The sequence below is a fragment of the Toxotes jaculatrix genome, chromosome 13 (assembly GCF_017976425.1).
Source record: "Toxotes jaculatrix isolate fToxJac2 chromosome 13, fToxJac2.pri, whole genome shotgun sequence".
Lineage (NCBI taxonomy): Eukaryota > Metazoa > Chordata > Actinopteri > Toxotidae > Toxotes > Toxotes jaculatrix.
Genome location: NC_054406.1, coordinates 18,184,472 through 18,207,190, shown reverse-complemented (window position 1 = coordinate 18,207,190; position 22,719 = coordinate 18,184,472). Strand labels below are relative to the sequence as shown.

The following is a 22,719-nucleotide window of genomic DNA, read 5'->3' as shown; positions in this document are numbered from 1 at the left end:
TGTAGTTCGTTCCCTCTGATGACCCGTGCGAGGATGCTGGTCACATACACAAATCCGGACGTGTAAACATCGAAAGCGAGGAAAAAGCACATACTCCACAGCAGTTTAAAAATGTATAAATAACACAGCGCTGTTGGGCAAAATAAATAAATAAACAAACAAAATAAAACCTCTCACCTTCGATAAGCCAGGACCTGGGTAAACAGCCACGTTTTAAATTTCCACCATCCGCTGGATTGTGAAAGGGTTTCATGAAACCAGGGGTCACGTGCTGTTTCAGTGAACATGGCTTTAAGAGCTCAAAAATGAATGCTTGTTATTTCATATGGATTTTCACACTATCCCTGTTCAGTTTAATGAACTACGTCTAACAACTGACCCAGTGTTATTTTCTGCAATCAATCTGTGAATTGATTGCAGAACCATTTCTTCGTCTATTTAAATGTTGAGAAAAGACCTTGCCTGCACCTTTCAGTCTCTCCATGATCTTCAAATCCTCTTTATGTGCTTGAGCAGCAAACATAACCATGTCTTGCCTTTTTATTAAAATAAAGCTCTGACTGAAAGTCAATGTCTGTGAAAATGAATTACTTTCCACCAAAGCCAGAGACCAGACCATGAAGACTCGTCGATGTGATGCCATCACATGTAAAAAAGAATCTGGAGCCTTTTCATTTTATTCTCTGAGTGATATTATTAGTTGTGGAGCAGGAATTTCACAGAGAATCCCTCTGGATTTCTTCTGGGTTGCCTTTAACATCTTTTCTTATTCATCCCATCTGGTGCAGTTTCAGATATTGAATGTTGATGATAGCAGAGAGCGAGATTTTCTTATTTCCAGCTTTCACATAGTATTGTTCATATTGAGAAAATGGCCAGTCAGGCTACTTCATTTCTACATTAAAGCATCTCTGAAGCTCTTTTCAGGCACAGAGTACATAACATTGCTGCTTTCATCTGTGTGTAAAAGCAATGCTTTCTTTGTTGCTCAGACTTTGTCGGTTACAAAAATCCTCTTCCCGCCTTTAGGCCACGTCAAGACCGACTTTTGCCACTCTGATAACTCAGCAGGGATGCCAGTGCAGCGGTGATTCAACAAGTAGTCGCTGAAAAAGAATGTTTTCTCTTTTCTCTAACAAGCTGCATGAGTGATGGATTTTAAAACTTATTCTAATTTTAAAGCCTCAATCAATGACTGCTGTGAATGTGATGGACGTCCAACCTCATTTCTCACCATTGTCTCCCATAATGATTTTATCACATCGTTTCTTTATCAGCTGCACATTCAAGCTGCCAATCTCCTGTTCTACCACATCCCACTGGTGTTCAACTGGATTCATGGATCATGAAACCAGTTTGAGACAACATTTGCTCAGTGATATGGAGCATTATCACGGTGGAAGTAGCCATTAGAAGATAGTGAAATGTGGCCATAAAGGGATGAACACGGTCAGTAACAGTAACAGTATTCAGACATGGCATAGCATTCAAACCGTGACTGATTGGTATGGAGTCGAGAAAATATTCTCCACACCATTATACCACCACCACCACCAACAGGGACTCCATGGATTCATGCTGTTGACTAGCATCTGCACCCTCAGCAGAAATCCAGATGCGTCAGACCAGGCTATGTTTTTCCAGTCTTCAGCTGTCCACTTTAAAGTGAGCCTACTTTGTTTTGGCACCACTCTGAGTTAAACTCTAGAGACTGTTGTGCGTGAAAATCCCGGGAGATCAGCAGTTTCAGAAATACCCTGGCACCATTAATCATGCCACGGTCAAAGTCACTGAGATCACATTTTTCCCTCATTCGGATGTTTGATGTGAACATTAACTGGTGCTCCTGACCTATATCTGCATGATTTTATGCATTGCACCGCAGTGCTATTATTAAGGCGAACAAGCCGTGCATTTAATTTCTATCTGCTTTCGCCGCTAATATGACAGCGCTCGAGTCAGACTGTGCCATGTTTGAAGTGTTTCTAGGACCGACCTACTGAGATTTCCATCTCCTTTGATGTAAAAGACATGACGCTGACATATTAAATTGCCGTCGCGTTTATGTAACAAGGTGCATGTCTAACTGAAAAGGTTACTCCTGAGAGTTAACTCCCACTGAGAGGCTTGGTTCAACTCAGCAAGCCCACTCTCTCAGCTCAGCAGAGATACCTCTCTGAAGTGTATAATACATAGGAGTCTTCAAAACTGCAGATTTTTGATTTCTTAAATTGCTCACAAGTATCAGAGGTAAGCTGGGGAGAAAAACAATTTCCACGAAACATAAACTGAAAACACTTTACTGTAGCTACACACTGAAAAGTTGATGACTTCTCAAAATGGAAGATTAGGGTGAAAATCACAGCTCACACACTGCTGCTTGCCACCCCCTCTCTTCCCCTCTCTCCCCCCTCTCTCTCTCTCTCCCTTCTGAAGTGTGAACAGACGCTTTGCTGTCTCAGCTTGGCGAACTTTGATCAGCGCAGGGTTGCCAGCCTTCAGTCGGACAAGGTCAGGGGAACGAGATGATGGTTGGTGTGTTGTCAAAAGTGGGGAGTCGCCACCTGTTTGAGAATATATTCAGCTTGCTCTCACATCTACCTGCAACCTTAATGCCAAGGGGCTTCAAACTGAGTGGAGTCAACAGCCCGCTTTATAGAAGTAGGCGTAGTCATTGAAGTGTCCATTATAAGCGTCCCCAGGTATCCTTGTCAAACTTGCTGCCTTAGACAATGACCAACCTTGAGCTGCATGCAAATCTGCAGCCCGCTGTGAGTTATGGAGCTCCACACAGCAGACGGGATCACTTATAAGCCTTCCCGTGCATTGGCCTGTGTCAGTGCTGCTGATAAATGGCTGTACAGTTTGTTTTTCTGCTCTGATAGCGAGAACCAAATCAACAGGCAAGCTGTGTCGCTGCACAGTCTTTCTCAGCCGGTCTTAAACCCAATCCTCTTTGCTTCCCTCCAGGGTGGAATTTGAATGACCTGATCAATTTCTAATCAGGAAAGTCCCACAGCCTTTCTCCCGTCATAATGGAGTTTCCCACAAATCTTCTGTATGGAGGGCTCACTCAGAAATTGTTAAGAGCAAAGGGCAGGTAGCATTTTTGCAGGGTTCATTTTTCAGATATATTTCTGTGCGGTGTGCAATGATGATAGCGCTTTATCTCCAATGTGGATCTGCTGTTAGCTAAATATAGAAGTATTTGTTGGATCCTAAGCACAGCTGCACATCTGAATTAAATCCAGGCCCCGTTTAAAGGCAGAGGTAGCCTTTTCATGTTGAAAATGAAACCCCAGGAGGTCTGCTCGCTTTGTCAGTTGTGAAAAGCCAGGGTCTGAAAAGAACATTCCCCTTCCTCTATTTTACTCTGGGAATTTTGTCACAAGCGTTTCTACTAAAGGTAGAAACTGTATAAGTTCTATAGTAGGTCTGACATGGTTTAGGGTTCCCAGCCCTTTTTGTTAAATGTTCCCCTGCAGCCCTGTAAGATGAAGTTCAGTATATACCACCCATCATGTTCCAAATGTGGCAACTCATTACAAATTGGATGTGATTTAACACTATTTCTATAGTGTTACAATACTTTTTTCATACAATAGAAGTGACAGTGTTGTTGGTCGGTTTTGTTTGCTTTCATACTGCTTCCCTGGAGTCGTAAACGCTGGACATTTCTGTTCGCTATTCAACCAAATCCATTATCTTCAGCTTTGCATTTCACTTTTGTGCTGTATTATGTTAAATGTTTAGATTTTCCTGTTTGTAGACTATCTGGTTTTTCATGCATTCTCAATCACAGCATGTAATATTCAAGCGTTACACCAGACTCAGTATATGTATTTTATTTTTCTTTTTTACATCAAATTGTAATTTCTGTTCTTTCACATTAGTTGAGCTACTCCGCAATCTTTCCACATACCTGTGGCATTTGCTGAAGTACACCCTTGGTTATGAATCACTAGTATAAGTTATATAACACAAGACATTTGAATTGGGATGTGTTTAAAGTGGAAGACTGGGTAAGAAACTGTTTCCCAAATGTTCACTTTCTGAACTTGAATTTGTGAATGTGACACTGGATCAATGGCTCATTTCAGTATTATCCCAGTTAGTCAGTGATTTGTGCATTTGGTCTTTGATTTTGTCTCAAATAACAAAGACAGTTTCCAGTTACTGACATATTCACAACAGTGGGATGGAAGGATGATTAACGCTGTTTTGTTCCAGGAGAACAGTAATGATTTACACAATCAATCAAGACTTTTCTGGAGTTTGATGGTATTTTTAAGAGCTGAGAGACTGTGACACATCCTGTGTAATTTGGCTGTCTTCAGAAAAAAAAAAAAAAACTGAAAACAAAACACTTTCCACAGTCATGCACAGAAATTGAAGGGTGATATTACAGAAACTTCAACAGTTTCATCTTGGAACTATTAGTGCTGTGAAACTGCAAGAACACTGAGCAGCTCTGAGTTTCCACTATCTGTGTGCTTTAACAGTATCCAGGGTTCATAGGCTGCTTTCCCTGAGTTTTCGTGGTATGTGTGTCACAAAGATGTCCTTTTCTCTGCCTTCTAGGTGGATCATTAAAGAATGGATGACACATCAGTCACTCACCTCACAGAGTCAACATGTGAACAGTCAGTAAAAGTGGCTGAATCTGATTAACCGGGAGCCGTCAAGCTGAAAGAACAAGGCAGTGGATCCTTTGGTTTTTGTGAATCTGTGAAGAAACCGCATGGATGGATTTTATTAAGGATGTTCATTTAAGCAAGGACTGTGTTTTCTGAAAGGTAACAACAACAGGGTATGCTCATTCAACAACAGTGAGCCATTTGTACCATGTGGTCAACAGGGTAGTTTTTTTCCTCACACTTTCAGGACTGTAGATTTATCATGATGCTATTTTTGTCCATTGCGCTCCCAAAGTTCCCAGCCAACTGATTTTGACTGTGACAGCATGTCTCTACTCAAGCGGAAGAAAATGAGGACTTTTGCTCTGCTGTTTTGCATCATTACATTTACAACCTTCCTGTTCAGTTACACTTTCCGGGACCCGTCGCTCTACTTCTTCAAGTACGCGTTTCACCTTTCGGACAATTTTTTCTCCAAAGGGCTGTGCGCCTGTCAGCAGTGCATGACGGAGCTGGAGGACGACCCCTGGTTCACTGAGCACTTCAATCAGTCCGTCCACCCTCTGATGACCAGAGAGAACAGCGTCCTCTCTGATGAGACCTTTAAATGGTGGCAGGTAAGATTCTGGGTTTTTGTTTAGGGGATTTGCAATGCTATGCTACAGAGGACTGAGAAAAAAACATGCACATTCTGCTTCTGAGAGCAGACGAGGTGCTGAAAACAAAGATCATGAATAAGAAACAGAGATCACACACTGCTGCAAAGCTCCCGAGAAGTGTTTGTTTTCGCCACATTGATTGTTTCAAATCCAAGGGACCTTCACCAGGATCAAGTTGTGAAGCAAACTCCCACGCACAATTTGTTCTCATGTAACAAGCGAGATGGTGGATATGGAAATTGTTGCTTTCTTCCAGCATCTCTCCCAAATCTGTAGATGAAACGAGCTATATTCCATCATAACTTCAAAGAATAGGTGAAACCATATCCCTTAACGCAAAATAACCCCCTGTAATCTGTCTCCATTCCAACAGAAATGATGCTAATATCCTGCAAATATTATGCAAACATGCCCACTCTTCATAAATATGTGTTCTGACAGCAGTTATTCCCATTAGTATGTCTACAAAGGGAAAAAAAAATAACCTGTAATACCTTTAAACTTTTTTGAGTCATGAAAACAACACAAAGTATGCAACACATAAAGCATAACTAGAGTATGACACTGTTTTTGGCTTCTCAGTGGATGTTCTGTATTAGTTCTATCATGTCCATGGAAAAGTCTTGACATTTATGAGTCAGAGAGGGTTTAGCAAAAGACAGAAGACACACAGCAAACTGTTTAGATTCGAAGCTAACAGGATAAAGCATTTTCAGTCTTTGCTTTACAATTTATTAAAGGTAGAAAAATGAATATCCACGAAAAAGGCCATCAACTGTGCTCCAGTGTTTACTCCCACCTGACACCACAATCAGCTGAAGAGTTGTTATTTCTGCCTCCCCCCGTGATGGATTTTGTCACCTGTATGATTCCTGGGTGTCAGTGTTAAATGACTGCTCAAGAGAGAAACCTTTGGATTTGGAGTGACTGTCACAAAAAAAACAAAAATCTGACATTTACTGTTATTCCCTCACAGTGAACGCCAGCTGAGGTCCACTGGAAATGTCTTAATGGATGCAAGTCCGAGTACATTTGGCCTGTCATCCACATCATAAAACACATTAAAATGAACCCAGGATTTTTTTTTTAGATACAATAGCCATTAAAATGTTTTATGGAGGATTTCTTTTTTTAAATCCACATTCTTGAAAATTAGAATTCGTGTCAGCCCTATAACTAATTACACACCAGCCTTAATTTAATTCTATCAAACCAATATATACTGTACTTTCTGTACATCCCATTATTAGAGTACAGCTCTCTAAATTAGAAAAGCCTATTCACAAAATTTATGTCACACAATTATCCTACCATTGTCTGGAAGGTATCCAGTGCCTTAGGTATTCCCACATTCACCTCACACCATGTCCAATTAGAGGCAAGAATAGAAAAATTACTGCAAGGTTGCCTCCTGTCACTACTCATTTCAGGAAATGCTTCTCACAGGGAACTTGATGAGGCAAGTGTCACGTTTCAACGGTAGCCCGGCCAGATGGTTCGGGCTGGGCTCCTGCAAGGCAAGGGCACGACCTCCAGGTGTACCCAGGCTCTTTGTTCCACTGAGATGTCAAAGCTTACATGTTCCATAGCTAAGTGTAATATCTGTAAAGGGGAGATTCTCATTATATGGGAAATATCATATCTGATGTGTGCTGAGTAATCTGGGTTTTAGTTTTAGTATTACTATTCAGAGCAGTATTTCAACATAATTACCCATATTCAATGTCAAATAAAATTCAAAAATGTTAAATGGTATTTACCCAGAATTGTACTGGCATGGTGGAACGGGTTTTATAAAAAAAAATATTTAGACCATGAGTCACTAAAACTCTGCAAATAAAACTCGTGAGACTGTAGCAGAACATTCTGTATCTGTTCTGTTTTCCAACTGCCACAGCACGATATATAGCAGCATACAGTGCGCACACATTCCTGCATTTATTTGCTGTCTCTCTGAGTTCAAAGCCACCAGAAGAAGGCCAGGCCAAAAGAGCCCCTGCAGACTTAGCTAAGCTGCCCCTGAGGTTATTTCAGAAATGTGCTCAGTGTCTCGAGCTTCGCTGCCCTTGTTCAATCACTTCTACTTAAAGTGGCCTTGGAGCCGTGGCTCTTTCTGAGGCCTGTCTCTGCTGTGTCACCAGTGGTTGCAGTCAGAGAGGCAGCCGGCCAACTTCAGTGAAGTGGTGGAGGAGCTGTTCCAAGTCATCCCTGATGAGGTGCTCTACATGGACGCCAGCCGCGAGCGCTGCAGGACCTGCTCCGTGGTGGGGAACTCTGGGAACCTGAAGGGCTCTCAGTACGGCGGCCTCATCGACTCCAGTGATTTCATCATAAGGTCAGTTGACACTTCTTGAGGGGATATTTCCTCTCTTGGATTTAAGATTCAATTCCATTTTCTCACATATTGGGTATTTTGGCTAAAATAGAATGTGATGACACTGTTCCCACTACAGTAAATAATAATTTTGAACAGTTAATATTAGTTATATACAGCAGGATTATTATCTGTGTTAAGGAATATGGACGGAAGTGGAACATTTCTAATATCCTGGCTATTACCCCGTCCTTATTTCTCACACCTATTTGATAAGACTGAAATCATCAGTCATTGTTTGGTATTTTACTTTTAAAATGGTTTAAATGATTATCCAGATTCTCTGTCTCCTAATAGGATTAAAGATGTATCCTTTAACATTGATGCTTTACCAGTTGTGCAAGTGTCTTGAGCATTTTTTTGTTAGGTTTTCTATTTCTCTTGTGGGTTTTTTGCCTTTATTCAAAGGCAGACAGTGCAGAGTTGACAGGAGACGATGGGAGTGACATAAAATAACGATTAGAATTGAATCTGGGGTTCCTGGTGTATGCCTCTAAACCGCTTAGTCACCTGGACGGCCCGTATACTGAGCTTTTACTGGACCTGACCCAACTAAAAGAAAAAAATATGGTTTTCATCTCATTCAGTTCACTCATAAGTTTCAGTTCGTAGGTCTAGACTGCAGGTGGTTGTGTGTGCCTTTATTTTGTCTACTCACTGTAGCACTGATGAGGTCTGAGACAAATATGTAATCAAACCAGCTTCATCATATCCATTATATTAAATGCATACAACTTGTTTTCTGTTTAATAGTTAGTTAATTCAGTGGCAGAGATGTAGTTTTTTGTGTACTGGACTCATCTCACTCTCACATTTATTTTCTGCTGCCTCCCAGCCTGCACTCTGCTCAGAGGTGTGGTTAGAGATTTGTCTTCACACATCCTCGTTCTGCGCTCGATAAACATTTGAGAAAATTATCTTAACAAAGCCGCGGATGAAAACAATGGAGCGTAAGCATTCAAATGTTTATCCTGCTGCCTTAGGGCGGCAGGAAACAAGACAAGAGTTTGTCGCTCCCTGTAATCTGTCACACCGATTGCAGCTCTGCAGAGAATGAATTGGAAAAGATGGAAAACACGACAAGGAGATTTTCTCAGGGGGCCTGTCGGTGTCCTTTCTGCAAAACTGTTGGCTTCGTGATAAAATTAAGCTAATTGGGACGTGAAAGGGTAAACAAATCTTTTTCAGACTTCAGTGTTCATGCAGTATCTCCAGGCTGGACAAATCACAGATCTGAGTCTTGGCCGTCTTGTTGCAGGTTTTGTTAAGACTCAGAATAAATACTGATCTGTAGATTGAGCTGAAGGCTTCAGGGGCAGAAAATGCAAATTCTTACAGAGCTGACTGGTATTCCCTTCAGTTGTTTTTATAATGTTATATAACAATTTTCGACAATGTGACTACTACAAGAATAAAATAAGAAACAAAGACAAAATCAGTATCCTCAGACTGTTTCTACAGGGTGTAGGATGCTGTACATGAATATAGAGTGCACTTATCATGAGCAACAGGAGATGACACCCTTTTTTAAACTAAATGTTTCAAACCAATGACAGTGATAGGATATCAGCTCAGAAATTATATGGGAACACAGTCCAGTTGCTGTGAGCAGAGAATGAAAACCAGTGCCTTTCAGATATCCACAATGCTTTTCACCCAGATCCTCTAAAGCCTTCTTTATAGACTATTATGAATATTGAATGGTATTGTCCTATCGGATAAAGCCTCTTGTTTGCTCAGCAGATTGTGGTGGTAAAATAGATTTGAGTCATGAAAAGAGCCTTTGCGTCTGCCTGTGACAGACAAAAGTAAGCTCTGAGGCTTTTGAAAAAATCAAATTTTAAGAAGGACATGTTGTTTGATGCTCTACTAAGTCACCATAGCTATTAAAATTAATTGGATTTAAATTATGATTGTTGTTCTTCTAAAATATAGTGCTTGACAGACCTATCCACACGTACACTAAAATATTCGGACATCTTATCTTAAAACTCAAAAGTGCACACCATATTCATTTCCAGTTTGTATCTGATTGCAGAGAGAAAGTACATTTGGACAGAAAATCAATGTTTTTATCTTGTAAATGTGAAAATGCAGCTAAGTTTAAGGAGTGTAAGACTCCAGAGATAGTGGAATCACACTTCACCTCTCAGATAAGGGAGAACAATCTGGACCAAACAACAAACCAAACTGACCCTGTAGATGCTCGATCATGATCAATTAAGCGTAATGGAAAGTGGAACATGGAGGTGAAGAACATGACCAAACTGTAATTGTGTATAAGTACTTGCATGAATAATACAGTGAAAACAAATGAGACTTAATTACATGATGCAACACGGTGGAGATGAAAAAACAACAAAGAAAATAAATATGTGAGTCACTGTGCAAACTTAATCCTTCAAATACTTGTACATGTGACATGGTAATATTTGCCTATGCAAAGAGTCTTTGAAGGAAGATGTTACAGTACGTAGGGCTGTGCAGGATATTTGTGTTGTTCACACAGAGTTGAGTTTTTGCTGATGGAAATAGATGTAGTCAGTGTTAATTTCATCAAGGAAAACTACACTCAGAATTAGACAGCTCCAAAAAGGTGAGCTGATGTAACATAATCAAGGCCGTGGATGTGGGTGTAGTGTTAACCTCATTTTCAGTTAGCTGTTTTTCGTGTTGTTATGCTGTCAACAGGAATGAGTGCTGTGATTAATAAATCTAAATCTTCACCTAGGTGCTTACTGAAGGAATACTATTTATGAATGCTGTGTGCAGAGCTACATTAAATACACACAGTGCATGTTGATTGATGTGTGTAGCAAATATGGGCTGATTTCAGACTCTTGAATCAAAATCAGGTGCCACCTTAACACCAGATACAGCAGTCTGAATGCAGGATGTAGATGCTTTAAAGAGGGCTGAGACAATCACTACCCTAACTGCTTCTCTGAGTAAAACGAGGTCTGTGTTAAGATTGATGGCAAAATGGCTACATGATGATGTGGCTGACACAAAGATCTTATCAAGGACGGTAACCAAAGCGCTGCTTAAATAACCGAAAGCAAATTTCACGCAGTATACTTGCATGGCTCTTAATTTATCACAGCATGGCTTCGTCAACCTGCCGTGACATGTTGCCACTGCATAAAGCCACATTACTGCACTTATCTTCTTTGTCAGCCCCCGCTGTGACAGCAGCATGGCATTGTCTCCCAATTCAATTATCGGATGACAGGGACAGTACCAAGACAAGAGTTATTGCTTTGCTATTAGCAGAATAGTTTCCTGCACGAGCGTGCCATGGAAATATGCTGATTTCTTTTTCTTTATTCTAGCCTGAGCATCACATTTGGAGTCATGCTTGGATTGGGAGGCAAGGTGCTAAACCAAAAGGTCACCCTGGCTCCACAGGAACAATCAGTGTAACACTAAGGCGTGGAAAACATATTTCACAAAACTTGGCCAGCAAATTTGAGGGCACCAATCTGTCCACAGTGCATTTTTCAGGAAGTAGAATCACTCACATCTCTTTTGAACCCACTATATCTGATCACATGCATTTACGCTCTCTCAGTACATCTATATGCTCTATGGGCACATCAGCATACTTTATTTGAAAAGAAGCAGACTGTCATGGATGTATGATTGTCTCATCATTCATATTTACTCTGCTGAATTGGGGATCAGTCAAGCTTATATTCTACACGATGATGTAAGCCCTTGCAAATAACTTCATTAAGATGGATCTTAAAGCCAGGAGCATGTAATAGGTAGGCGCATCACATTTGTGACTCAAAATCCCCGTTTGAAAATTGGCTTTTAAACAGGGATTTTCTCACAACTAATACTCAAACTCTCTCTCGCTTTTCTGTCTTCTGAGTTTGCCTCGTAATGATGGTCTTTAAACCTGTGAGCACGATTCAGAAAATCAACTTTTGTGAGTGAGAGTGTTATTACCATGACGATGTGTTCCTGGGGGCCGGTGAATGACCACAGTGCGCCTTACAAGTGCCTCTTACCCGTCAACAAGCCTCTGACTACGGACAGATAAGCTGCACTTTGTGTTTGTAATCAGTGCCCTAAAGCCTGAACAGAACTCAAGTACTGAGAGCTTGTTTTGAATAATTCCTCCTACTATGATGATGATGATAGCACAATGGGAGCAGGACTTTCATTACTAAAATTTCTAATCAAGACTTCACTTTCATGTGTGTCCAATCCATTCTACAATTATTCCTGTCCTTTGCTCAGTGAACCTATTTGTTATAGTGACACAAAGAACAATGGAGTTCAGGAGCTTGATTGCCTCTTGGGCTACCTACACTACAAATGTGTGTCACCGGGGCACTGTAAGAAACAAAGACCATCCATCAAATGTCCACTTTGTGACGTGAATTCAAATTATTATTTTTTTTCAAACTGCACAGAAGAGAAACAGGAATAAAACAGCAACCCTGACATTAGTGTCAGTGAATTTTCCTTCAGCTGGAAATTAGATTGGCCTTGATAATTGAAGTGCAGAGGAACATATGGACGCTTAAGGTGGATTTATACTTGACGTAAGGGGTTAAGGGGAGTGCCACCATATTTAACCCACGGCTTAGGTTTTGATTCATAGGCAGATACAATTCTGTGCTGTAGTGCGATTGCTGTTTTGTTTGATTTGCTGTGATGGAGGAATTAATGGAGTTTGCGGTGGAAATGGCTTCACTGGATCAACAATTTCCCACAGCATTTGAAAAATGTAGAAGAAGACACAAGCAGCCAATCACAGTTCTTGCAGTCTCCATGTGTTATCTCCCCCATTGCCCTAACGTGAAGAGGGCACACTCCAGCTTCACAGCAGCACAGGATGGCAAAAATACAGGGATTCGCAAAAAACTCTGACATTAATTACCATTGGCACAGAGAAATGTACAGAACATACATGTAGGCAAGCAGCTGATTGTTTTTAGCCAGCACTGCCCGTCACTTTCACAGGATAAAATGATTAATTAGCATTCATTAAACGTGTCTGTTGTCTGACAAAAATCCTCTCTGTGGCCGGTGTCTGTATCACTCTACAATCAGAGTGGACTGAGTATTTTTGTGGCTCCATAAAGTCCAACAGAGTGATACATCTTCTTTCTAGCTGATGACGTCAGGTCAGCTTCAGAAGTCACATTCCCCGGTTAAGCTTTCATTTAACATTTTAATAATTTAAACTTAGGAACTTAATATTTTTTGCACCAGGGCCATCAGTATTTGGATTAAGTGTGTGTTTCAGAATAAGTAGGCTACAGCTGTTGTTTCAGTGTGGCAGATACATATGGAGTCAACATTTAAGTAAATACAAGTATCAGATCAGACTCAGTGTTGGCAGATACCCAATATTAAAGATTGGGGCGGACTGGGGCCAAAAAACATGATTGGGATCATCCCAATCATCATTAGTGTTTCATAAAACCTTCACTTTAACCATATTGCATAAACCATTTTTTGAGAGGGGAACCAAAGATGCCCAAAATATCGGCAAAAACTCTCTCTGTCTCCACGCAAGAGAACATTTGTGTAAAAATACAAGATGAGCAAGCACTCGTCAGAGTTCGCTTAACAAGACTGAGAAGTCCATACGTGTTCACACATTCTATCAGACGAGGGCTCCTTTAATAAGATGCACAAGGTAAGACAGGCCTGCACTAGTGCGTTTAATTATAGGGATTCAGGCAGCCAGTAAAAAAAAACATTCATTACTGTCGGCTATCCTACTTGGCAGTCTGACAAAGAGCTAAACCTGCAATGAGTTTACTCCTCCAACTCTTCACTGGAGAACGATTAGATCAAGTATCGATTGCAGCCATCCTGCTGTATACCTACAAAGCTTACATTATATTAGACAACCTTTCTCTTGGTCTCTTGGTCTGCAGAGTGGGGCTGCTTGTGTTACATCAGTTTACATTTATAAAGGGAATAGATAATGTAAACTGTAGTTCCAGGACAACTGGAAGCTGTATATCGCAGAGGCAGGCAGTTAACCACACTGAGTGCAAATGAAGTATTCATCCTGTTAATTACAAAGCCTCAAGCTTTAAAGGGGAAGTGTGTTAGAACTGGTCAACTGTCAAAGCCATACTACAAACAAATAGATGTCAGCATATTACTAGAAAGCTAGCATGTCTACAGCTGTTAGAAACAGTGGCACACAGTCTTTGGTACCTCGTCTCCCCTCCTGTTTCCCTGTGCCATAGTCAGACTGGCCATTGGTGTAGTGAGATAAATCCCAGTGGGCCAGATGACCATCTCCAGCCTGCTCTGTGAGCCTGTCATTCGGGCTGCACATGAGAGCATACTGCATTCATGTTCCAGGACTGGACTCACTGACTGATCACAACCAAGTCTGAACCCATATTTTCATGCTGACCTAATGCATGTTGCCAAACCTACCGGTACATGGATTGGGGAATAATGTTTTCCACTGAGGTTTAGCTTGCAATCATTTGACATCTTTGACATGTCAAATGTTCACACTCTGTTGATGGTCTGTTTATATTTTGTTTAGTTTAGTTTTAAATTAAAATACCTGCATATTACCCTTTAAAACCAGACCGTCATCTCATCTGTTGCCTCATTCTGGCCCTGCCTGATAAAAATGTGAACAGTGTTTATTCCTCATCATGATTATTCCTCAGCTGGAACTCTACAGGCATTTTGAAAATGTACGCACTCAGGCTTAGAAAGGAGAGCGGTGGTAACAGCAGAGAGCACGTGAGCATGTGAAGAAAAGAGACAGGACTGAAATACAGCTGACCTTTAAAGTGTTAGTTGGCTATTACATGCAGCGTGATCTGCCTGCACCTTGAAGCACGGGCCCGTGTTATGGAACATCATGGTTCTTGGCTTTGAGCATTTTGAGAACAAATGAATAATAATTAGACAAACAATGTCCAACACCCTGCTGGTAGGCAAACAGTCCTGACATTAAAGATGGTATTAATCATTTATTAGCATCACACTCACACTTTTGAAGAAGAAGGGGGGGGAAAAAACAGAGGTCTGAGATTTCAGACCAAACCCAACTGTAAAATAAATGTTGGCCTGAAATCTATGATCACTGATCAATAGCCCAATAATCACACTGCATTGCCTTTTTTTTTTTTTTTTTACTAAATTCAGCTCCACACGTCGTGTCCGTATCAGCTGATTTCTGTATTTTGTTGCCAGGAATGGTTACATTTCTTTTTAAGTTTTAAGGACCCTGTCTTACACCTGATGCAAAGCTGCACCAAGCACGATGCCAGTGTCTTTGTTTGTCTCAGCACTCGTGCTGTTTACCCTTTGGAATCATACACCTGGACCTTTTTTCTGCTATTAAACTAGCTAAATTGGATTTGGACATGTCCTAAAAGCACTTGCTCCATGTGATTCAGACCATACACTCAGATTGTTAAAATAGAGCCCCAAGAGTTTGAGAGTTGCTATTTGTGCAGATCGACTGACAACAACCTGTGTCAGTCTCATGCAGTCATGACACTATTTTTGTTTCCATTTTCTGTCTGTCATGATTAGCCCCTAAGGGGGCTATTCTCTGAACTCTTTGGGACTCTGGAACTCTTGTTTAGTTTAAGTTTTGTTTATAGTTCCTGATTTATTTTGAAATCACTGCCCTTGTGTATCTTGTCTTGTTCTACTTCCTGTCTTTGTCTTGTTTCCCTCCTTTTGTGATTGTCTGCCCCGCCCTAATTGGTTTCACCTGTTTCCCCTTACCTGTTGTGTATATGTAGTCTGCGTTTCCCCTTGTCTGTGGTCAGTTTGTTTTTTGTCTCATGTTTCGTCTCATGCCATGTTCCATGCTTTTGTATCACGCTGTGTCCCATGTTTTGTCTCTTGCCCTTGGCTCATGTATTTTGCTTCATTTTGGATGTCTCGTCTTCATAATACCCCAGGTCAGGTTTTGTATTAATTTGTTACTTTGTTTCTTGTTTAACCTTTTCTCCTCGTTAAGAGTGATTTTGTGTTCACGTTTTGTAACTTTTGTTTTAGTGCCTTTTTCCCCTTTATGGGTGATCTTTTGTTTGTTACTTTGTCCAGTTGGTTTGCCTTCCTCCTTCGTGAGTGATTTTCTCTAGTTACTTTGTTTGAACAAATAATTATTAGTTTGGACTACATCTGTGGGGTCGTGCATTTGGGTCCTAGTCTTTGCCTCCCATAGCCGTGACACTGTCCCTCTCGCCATGGATGTGGTTAGGTACCTAACAAGCTATGTTGGAAGATGACGTCCACTGTCTTGATTGTCTTGACACCGATAAAGCTAGAATTTTATGGGTATGGTTAAAAGTGATCGAGTACACTTTGCATGGCTCAGCAATAAACTGGTTCATAAATCAAAAGTGATTCACTACTTTGCCACGGTGTGAGAAATGGAAGCCGGATCACAGATATTCCACAAATCACCAACTAATGGCTAAATGATCAAAGAGACGTTTGTCAATGCACATAGTGAAATTTGCCAAAAGTTGTAAGAGCATTCCTACTGAAACCCAGCACTAATGTTACTGTGAATGATTGTTTATGCATATCATTAGGTCCTAACTTTCTGTTGGTTTCATCTGAGTGTGAGAGGGATATCTGTCACTGCCTTCAACCAAATATTATAAACAATAGAACTCACCACTTAATGAGAGATTTGAGCATATAAAACAACTTTAGTGGAGGGTGTTTCTCTTTAAAAATTCCATTTTTATGGCGGCCCAGAGCTGTGGAGTTGTGAGCAGGAGTTGGCAGCAGGGGACAGTGAATAAGAGATGTCCATTCTAGTCTAAAAACAGAATTGCCTAATGGTAACCATCACAACATGGACCATGGAACAGTTTGCAGCTCGGTCGCTGCTGATCACTGATCAACCTTCAAATCTGCCATCAAATCCGCAAATAATTTACACACAGGGCCACAAAACAAAAACTGAAAGCAGCCGCACTGAGTAGTGCGGCACTTAAAACCACAGATCAATTAAATTGATTAAATTGATAATAATTATTTCTTAAAGTTATTAATCATTTCAGCATTTGAAATGCTAATCTGACTGATAATCCTTCTGCCACCATCCTCACTCACCCCTGATTCCCATGTCATTCAAACACCTTTTTATATTATGTGTAAATAACAAAGCACTGAGGCATGATACTAAGGCAGAGTGTAAACGCTCAGGCTTTGCACAGACAGCAGCCTATAATCCACACTGGCAGGTGGACTGAAAGTTATACCCACCCTAGTTTACACAAGAGTGACACTAAACTGAGCAATGATACACTGATGTGAAATCTAATGAACAATTAAAATGTCAGTCTCAGTGATATTTCCGTAATGGATGTTTCTTTCTTTCTGATCTGATCTGATGCAGGTCCATGATGGTATTCACCCACTGATGTACTTAAATAAATTCTGAAGAACATAAGGGGGAAAATACAATACATTTATTCATTTATTTATTTTCATTCTCCTTTTATAAAGGTAGAAATCCACATAGGCTATCCATCAAACATTTTGTAGACCATTGCACATTTCAGTCTGAGCTTTAAGAGCACATTTAAATTCAATTTGATTGATGCTTAAAGTGCTGGCACTTTATATTTGCAGCCCCATGTAGTTCTGCCATAAATCACCGGTCAAGATATCTGTCATTAGCAAAAAGACCTGCATTCTGAATTTCACTCTTCCACTTAAATATCTTATGAGCATCCTTCATCTGACACAGTTGTAGTGCGTGTTTTTTGAGTGGTTGTGTACGTAGGGTAAAAAGCCTTGAGCAAACTGTCTTGTTAGCGAGATGGGCTTTTCAAAGGCTCAATACATCCGCTCCAGTTTGTTTCAAGTCCATCTGGTACAAATTTCCAGTGCCAGGGTGGGAGTTGGAGCAGAAGTTGAATATTGATCAGACCAATCTGAAATATTCGCCTGCTTAGAGCAGTTGACACCACACACCCCCACAAGATTAAGAGAATGAGCAGCTCACTGAATCCACTTAGCAACTTAAGTTAACTTCTTGAGTGCAGGAACCAAACAGTCTTCTCAAATCTCAAGAGGAACTTTAGAGTAACATGAGAAATGGGTAAAAAAAATTTAAGAAACATTCGAAGATGTGTCCGTTCAGTTACACAAAAGCAATAGATTGGTGACTTTGGGCATATAGAAAAAGAGTAGAAGAATATATATATATATATATATATATATATATATATATATATATATATATATATATATATATATATATATATATATATATATATATATATATATATATATATTTTGTTGGGCAAATGTGGGTCAAAAATAACATTTAAATACAACAGATATTTATATTGGTGATAGCAGAGGCGTAGATGAAGAGCTAAGGAAAGCTAACCTCACCTTTAAGCACTGACACAAAATACGCTGGTGTTACAGTGGAATATCTCTGAATGTGCTGCAGTAGTGATGAATTCCTCGCATTGTACTCTTTGATATGTGGCGTGGTGTTCCTCTGCCCCCTCCGCCTCGCTTTTTCATTTGCTTCAGACAGTAAGAAACCATTTGCTGAACAATTTTTAAATTCCCAGATGCTGTAGTTACCACGAAGGGAGGAACCCAACAATGTAGTCCTGTCAAAAGCTGTTCTTTTCTACTGAGATACTGCACCATAAAACCTCTTGCCAACATTTTCTTTCTCCATACATTGCAGTTTTAGCTCAGTCAGAGCCCTGAACCTGGTTGGTTTCGAGGAGTGTGCTCATCCCTCAAAGAGACAAAGCAACATGCTGCGGTGGCAAAAGCTGGTTTTACTTCCCCGAACAGCTGACAGAAGAAACACAACTTATTACTCAGTAATGGCGAGTAAACCAATCGCTCTTCCTCCTCCTTCTCTCAGTTTCTGATGTGGACTGAACAGACTGTGCTGTGAGTTTTGTAGATGTGATCATGTAAAATGACACATTGTTATTCTGTAAAGTACCCGCTCCTTTTTCCCTCCGAGGATGAAACAACTGATGACGCTGTATCATAATAATTTGCTGCTGTGTCGATGATCACCACACACGCACATCTGGTGCGGCAGCTTTATTACAGGTGACATAACACTTCTGTCCTCGAGGACTGTCTGTCCTTCCTACCATTTCACAGCTGTAGCAATGCTTTAGTTAGCGTTAAAGAGAACTGTGCATCATGTCTCTACTTCCATAAGATGATTTATGATATTTTAATAAGCTGATTTAATATGTTCTTAATTTAGTTTGTGTTTAATTCAACCTTTGATTGATAGAAAAACTAAGACATTAACCCTACTCTGGAGTTTGCCTCTGCTCTACAGAGCGTTTCAGCAACTTTCAGCTCTTTGTTTTGGTTTTTATGGCACTCAGCTTCACCCGTCTTGGTTCACGATCACTGCTCTCATCAACTTTGTTTCCAGAAGCAGCAGACAGGCACAGAAAGAGACAAACTGGTCAACACAGAGGAATGTCTAGGAGCTCAAGAGCCAGCTGTTTTTCCTCAAGAGTTGGCAGAGGGCAAAACAGAGCATACACACACAACTCTAACTGAATGCTAATGTTGCTCCATGTCTGCTGTATGTGTAAATAAGCAATTTTTAACACGTTGCCAGCTGTCATGTCAGCCATATCAAGGCATTAATATGGCCAAAAAATTAATGCAGATTTAATTAGAGAATTAACTTTAGTCTAAGAATTGATATTGTGACATTATTGTGTTGTATGTAGAATATAGCAGAACAATAAATTGCACATTTTGTGCATATGAATAAAATTGACCAGAATGATGAAACGTAAAGAAGAAACATACAGAAATGAGAGCTTACAAGAGGGGAAATTTGATCATTATATTTATTTTGTTTCATTTAACTTTGGTTCTATTTGCCTAAAACCCAAGAGTTATTTCCTAGTGTACAATTTCATGGCAATTCTTTTGAACAAAAGAGGCGAAAAAAAAAAAAATCTCATCAACCGTAACAGAGTAGAAACAAAATGCTTCTTGCAGGAGGTCGTTTTGAGGCCTGACAGGCTCAGGCTGGAAATGTCAAGTTGTTATATAGCTGTCATTTCAGAGTCAGTAATGAGGAAGATAATATCGCTCAGACCGGAACACCCACATAGGTGATGCTAGTCACACGGGGGGTCAGCTTCATGATTTTCCTTCTCTGTGTCACCTCCTTCCACTGACCGAAGCCAGCTGCCACTGTCAAACCATGTTCCCACCAATTACTGCTCCAGTTTGAGTGAGCATTGTTGGACATAATAATAGGGATTCCTCGTCTAGCCTGCCAAGCGGTAATTGTTGCATCGTAAATGGACACTGGATTGTTCCGAATTGCTGTTTGGATGTCCAAAACATGTTGAAAGCAGGACAAATGACAAATTGTGCTTTTTTTGTTTTTCTCTTTCTCTATATTTAATAGGGTTTTTTTTTTTTTTTTTTTTTTTTTTTTTCAAAAAAAGTGATATTATACCAAGGTTTGCACATCTCAGTGTCATGTGGCTTGGCTGACTTGGAGGATTTGTTAAAATGAAACACATGGTCCATTACTATATCCTGTTTGTAAATTATGAGGATTAGTATAACGAAAGTTAAACAAACAAAAATCTCCTTGCAGAATGAACCAGGCTCCCACCAGTGGCTTTGAGGAGGATGTGGGTACCCGAACAACTCATCACGTCATGTATCCAGAGAGTGCCATAGACCTGGACAACAACACCAGTCTGGTCCTGATCCCTTTCAAGACTCTGGATCTGCAATGGATCATTAGTGCTCTCACCACGGGAACCATTAAACAGTGAGTGTACTTAGTAAGGTGTTGCTCGCAGTGAAGAATCCCTGTGCAGTTCTCCTCAGCTCTGCAGAGCTTACTAGCATGTTTCAACCTGTTGTTTTGGGTCGACTGTCTGAAACTATTGTTTGGTTAATTTTCAGTGCTTACATCAATATCATTTCCAGCTGTGGCAGACAGCTGTTTACAACTTCTAATATACTGTATGCCAGCCTCCCAATTTAGCATTTAGCTGGTGAGAACAGCAAAACATTTAGGCTGATATTTGCTTCAGCACTGAGTAGATAATGAGACAAATGATACTGGACTTGGAAACATGGTTATAAATGAATCCTAATGTTGCTCTAATGCTAATGTTTAGGAACATTTCAGCCATATTAACACAATAAGGTGATGATTTGTCAGAGTTATTGTGCAACTTGTTGCACAGTAATACAAATAAATTCTACAATCGAAAGAGGCCCTATTATGTTGATTTATATATTTTTTTTCCCAAAATATGATCATTGGGGAAAAAAATAAATGTGCTTTTATTCTCATTTGGAAATGTGTGGAGCGGAAATGCTTCATTTACCATCCCATTTGTCGATGAAAGCAGAATTCAAAAACTTTTACCGTCCTAGAATTTTAAAAGTGGTGAAGGCATTACGATGCATCGAGCCCGGATTCATTTCCACTCTTCAAATACCAGATTACCACAACAATCACGCTCACTCAGTATTCCTATTTGTCAGACTGCCATAACAAGGATAATCACTCAGTTTTAATCTTCCAGTACATTTCACCTTCAGCTTATTCATTCTCAATGACCCGTAATCATTAGCTTGATTAGTGGACATCCAGAAAAAAAAAGAAAAAAAAAAGAAGCCTCTGCCAATTAATGGCGCTGCCAATAACTCAAACACGCCAACATGTTAGATGGTAGAAGGACGAGTAAATCCAAACAAATGTTTCCTATAAATGTGCAGTTGTCCTCCGACTCTGCCAAAGCAATCGTTCTGCATCATTAAATTTCACTTTAGTGATAGTCCTGTCAGCTTTACCCCTGCAGCCATTTGATCTTCACTGAGAGTTGTAAATGATTTCTGTTGCATTTTTTTAGTCTTATTAATTAAAATGGGGATCTGTGAGTGAACAGACCTGTGCGAAGGGAGTAACTGTATTCGATACGAATTCACACTCCTGACTTTAGACAGCAACACTCCTGGAATTTAAGCACATGAAAAAATGTCCAGCCTGTGTGTGTTAAAGGATGTATTTTTTAACATTAGTGTGTATAATGTACTGTACTGTACCAGTAAGACAGGTCATTTTGATTTCCTCCTCCACAAATCAGAGGTGGACTGGATGGGCTGTTACACTGTACAGCACACACTAACAGCATTAGACCAGTCTGTATAATCTTTGAGTTCTAATTATTGCTGCAGAGGCAATAGCCTTGATAAACCTCACTTTAATTGGAAACATTTGTCTGGATTGTATCTTTCTGTGCAATCGTAATTTTTCATCTCAGTCGTTAGTGATGAAATCTCCACAGGCTCTATGTAGAATTTGCACGTTTAAATTCTTATCAGTGTCATATGATTTGTTTTCACACACAAGTTTTGCATGTAGGGCTCTACATCTGGCTCCTGTTGCTGTCTATGCTGAGTCTTCTAAAGCCACTTTTCATATGCAAACTGAAAGGCCGCCTCACAGGAGCTGCTCGCACCTTTATTCAAACAGCCTCTCTCATATGTATTTGAGCTTTGCCCTGTCTTCACCAACTTGGACTGCATGTTCTCATGTGATGAAAGATACAAAATACAAAGAACATGACAGTGAGCGTGTTGCTTGACGGCCTTTTAACATGACATGACCTTGAAATCTGCCCATAATATTTAACCATCTCTACTCAGACAGTTGTAATGTTCCTGATGCTGGGTGTGACATGTCCTCAGTACTGTAAAATGTGGTTCTAGTGATTTGTAGAGAAACAAGCGGAACTGTGTTCAGAAGAACAACATTTCCAACTATTTTTAAAGCAGTCAAAGCCCAGACTTTAAGTCCCTGATATTTTTTGTGTTACAGCACATACATACCTGTCATGTCCAGGATAACGGCAAACAAAGATAAGGTAAGTTTAAAAACATTATATGTACTAATCTCATATTTTTTAAATATATTTTAAAGTAAACTTTTGTTTGCTTATGGTGTATTTAAAAAAAAATCCAAAGTTGGATGAAAACATACATGGTCAAAGGTATGCGGACTCCTGAACTTTAC

The 22,719-nt window shown here is 40.1% G+C and overlaps 1 protein-coding gene across 2 annotated transcripts in view; it reads left to right on the top strand.

Annotated features, from left to right (window-relative positions):
- The window catches only part of LOC121191559 (CMP-N-acetylneuraminate-beta-galactosamide-alpha-2,3-sialyltransferase 1-like), a 62,049-nt gene that overhangs the window by 27,820 nt on the left and 11,510 nt on the right, over positions 1-22,719 (top strand). Inside the window, exons 2-6 of one of the 2 annotated variants that reach the window (XM_041052738.1) lie at positions 4,582-4,796; positions 4,885-5,254; positions 7,438-7,631; positions 20,281-20,460; positions 22,525-22,570. In XM_041052738.1, coding sequence (XP_040908672.1) covers positions 4,964-5,254; positions 7,438-7,631; positions 20,281-20,460; positions 22,525-22,570 — 711 coding nt within the window. In that variant the 5' untranslated portion in view covers positions 4,582-4,796; positions 4,885-4,963. Of the gene's footprint in view, positions 1-4,581; positions 5,255-7,437; positions 7,632-20,280; positions 20,461-22,524; positions 22,571-22,719 lie in introns of both variants that reach the window. The other variant, XR_005895120.1, reaches the window with a different exon arrangement.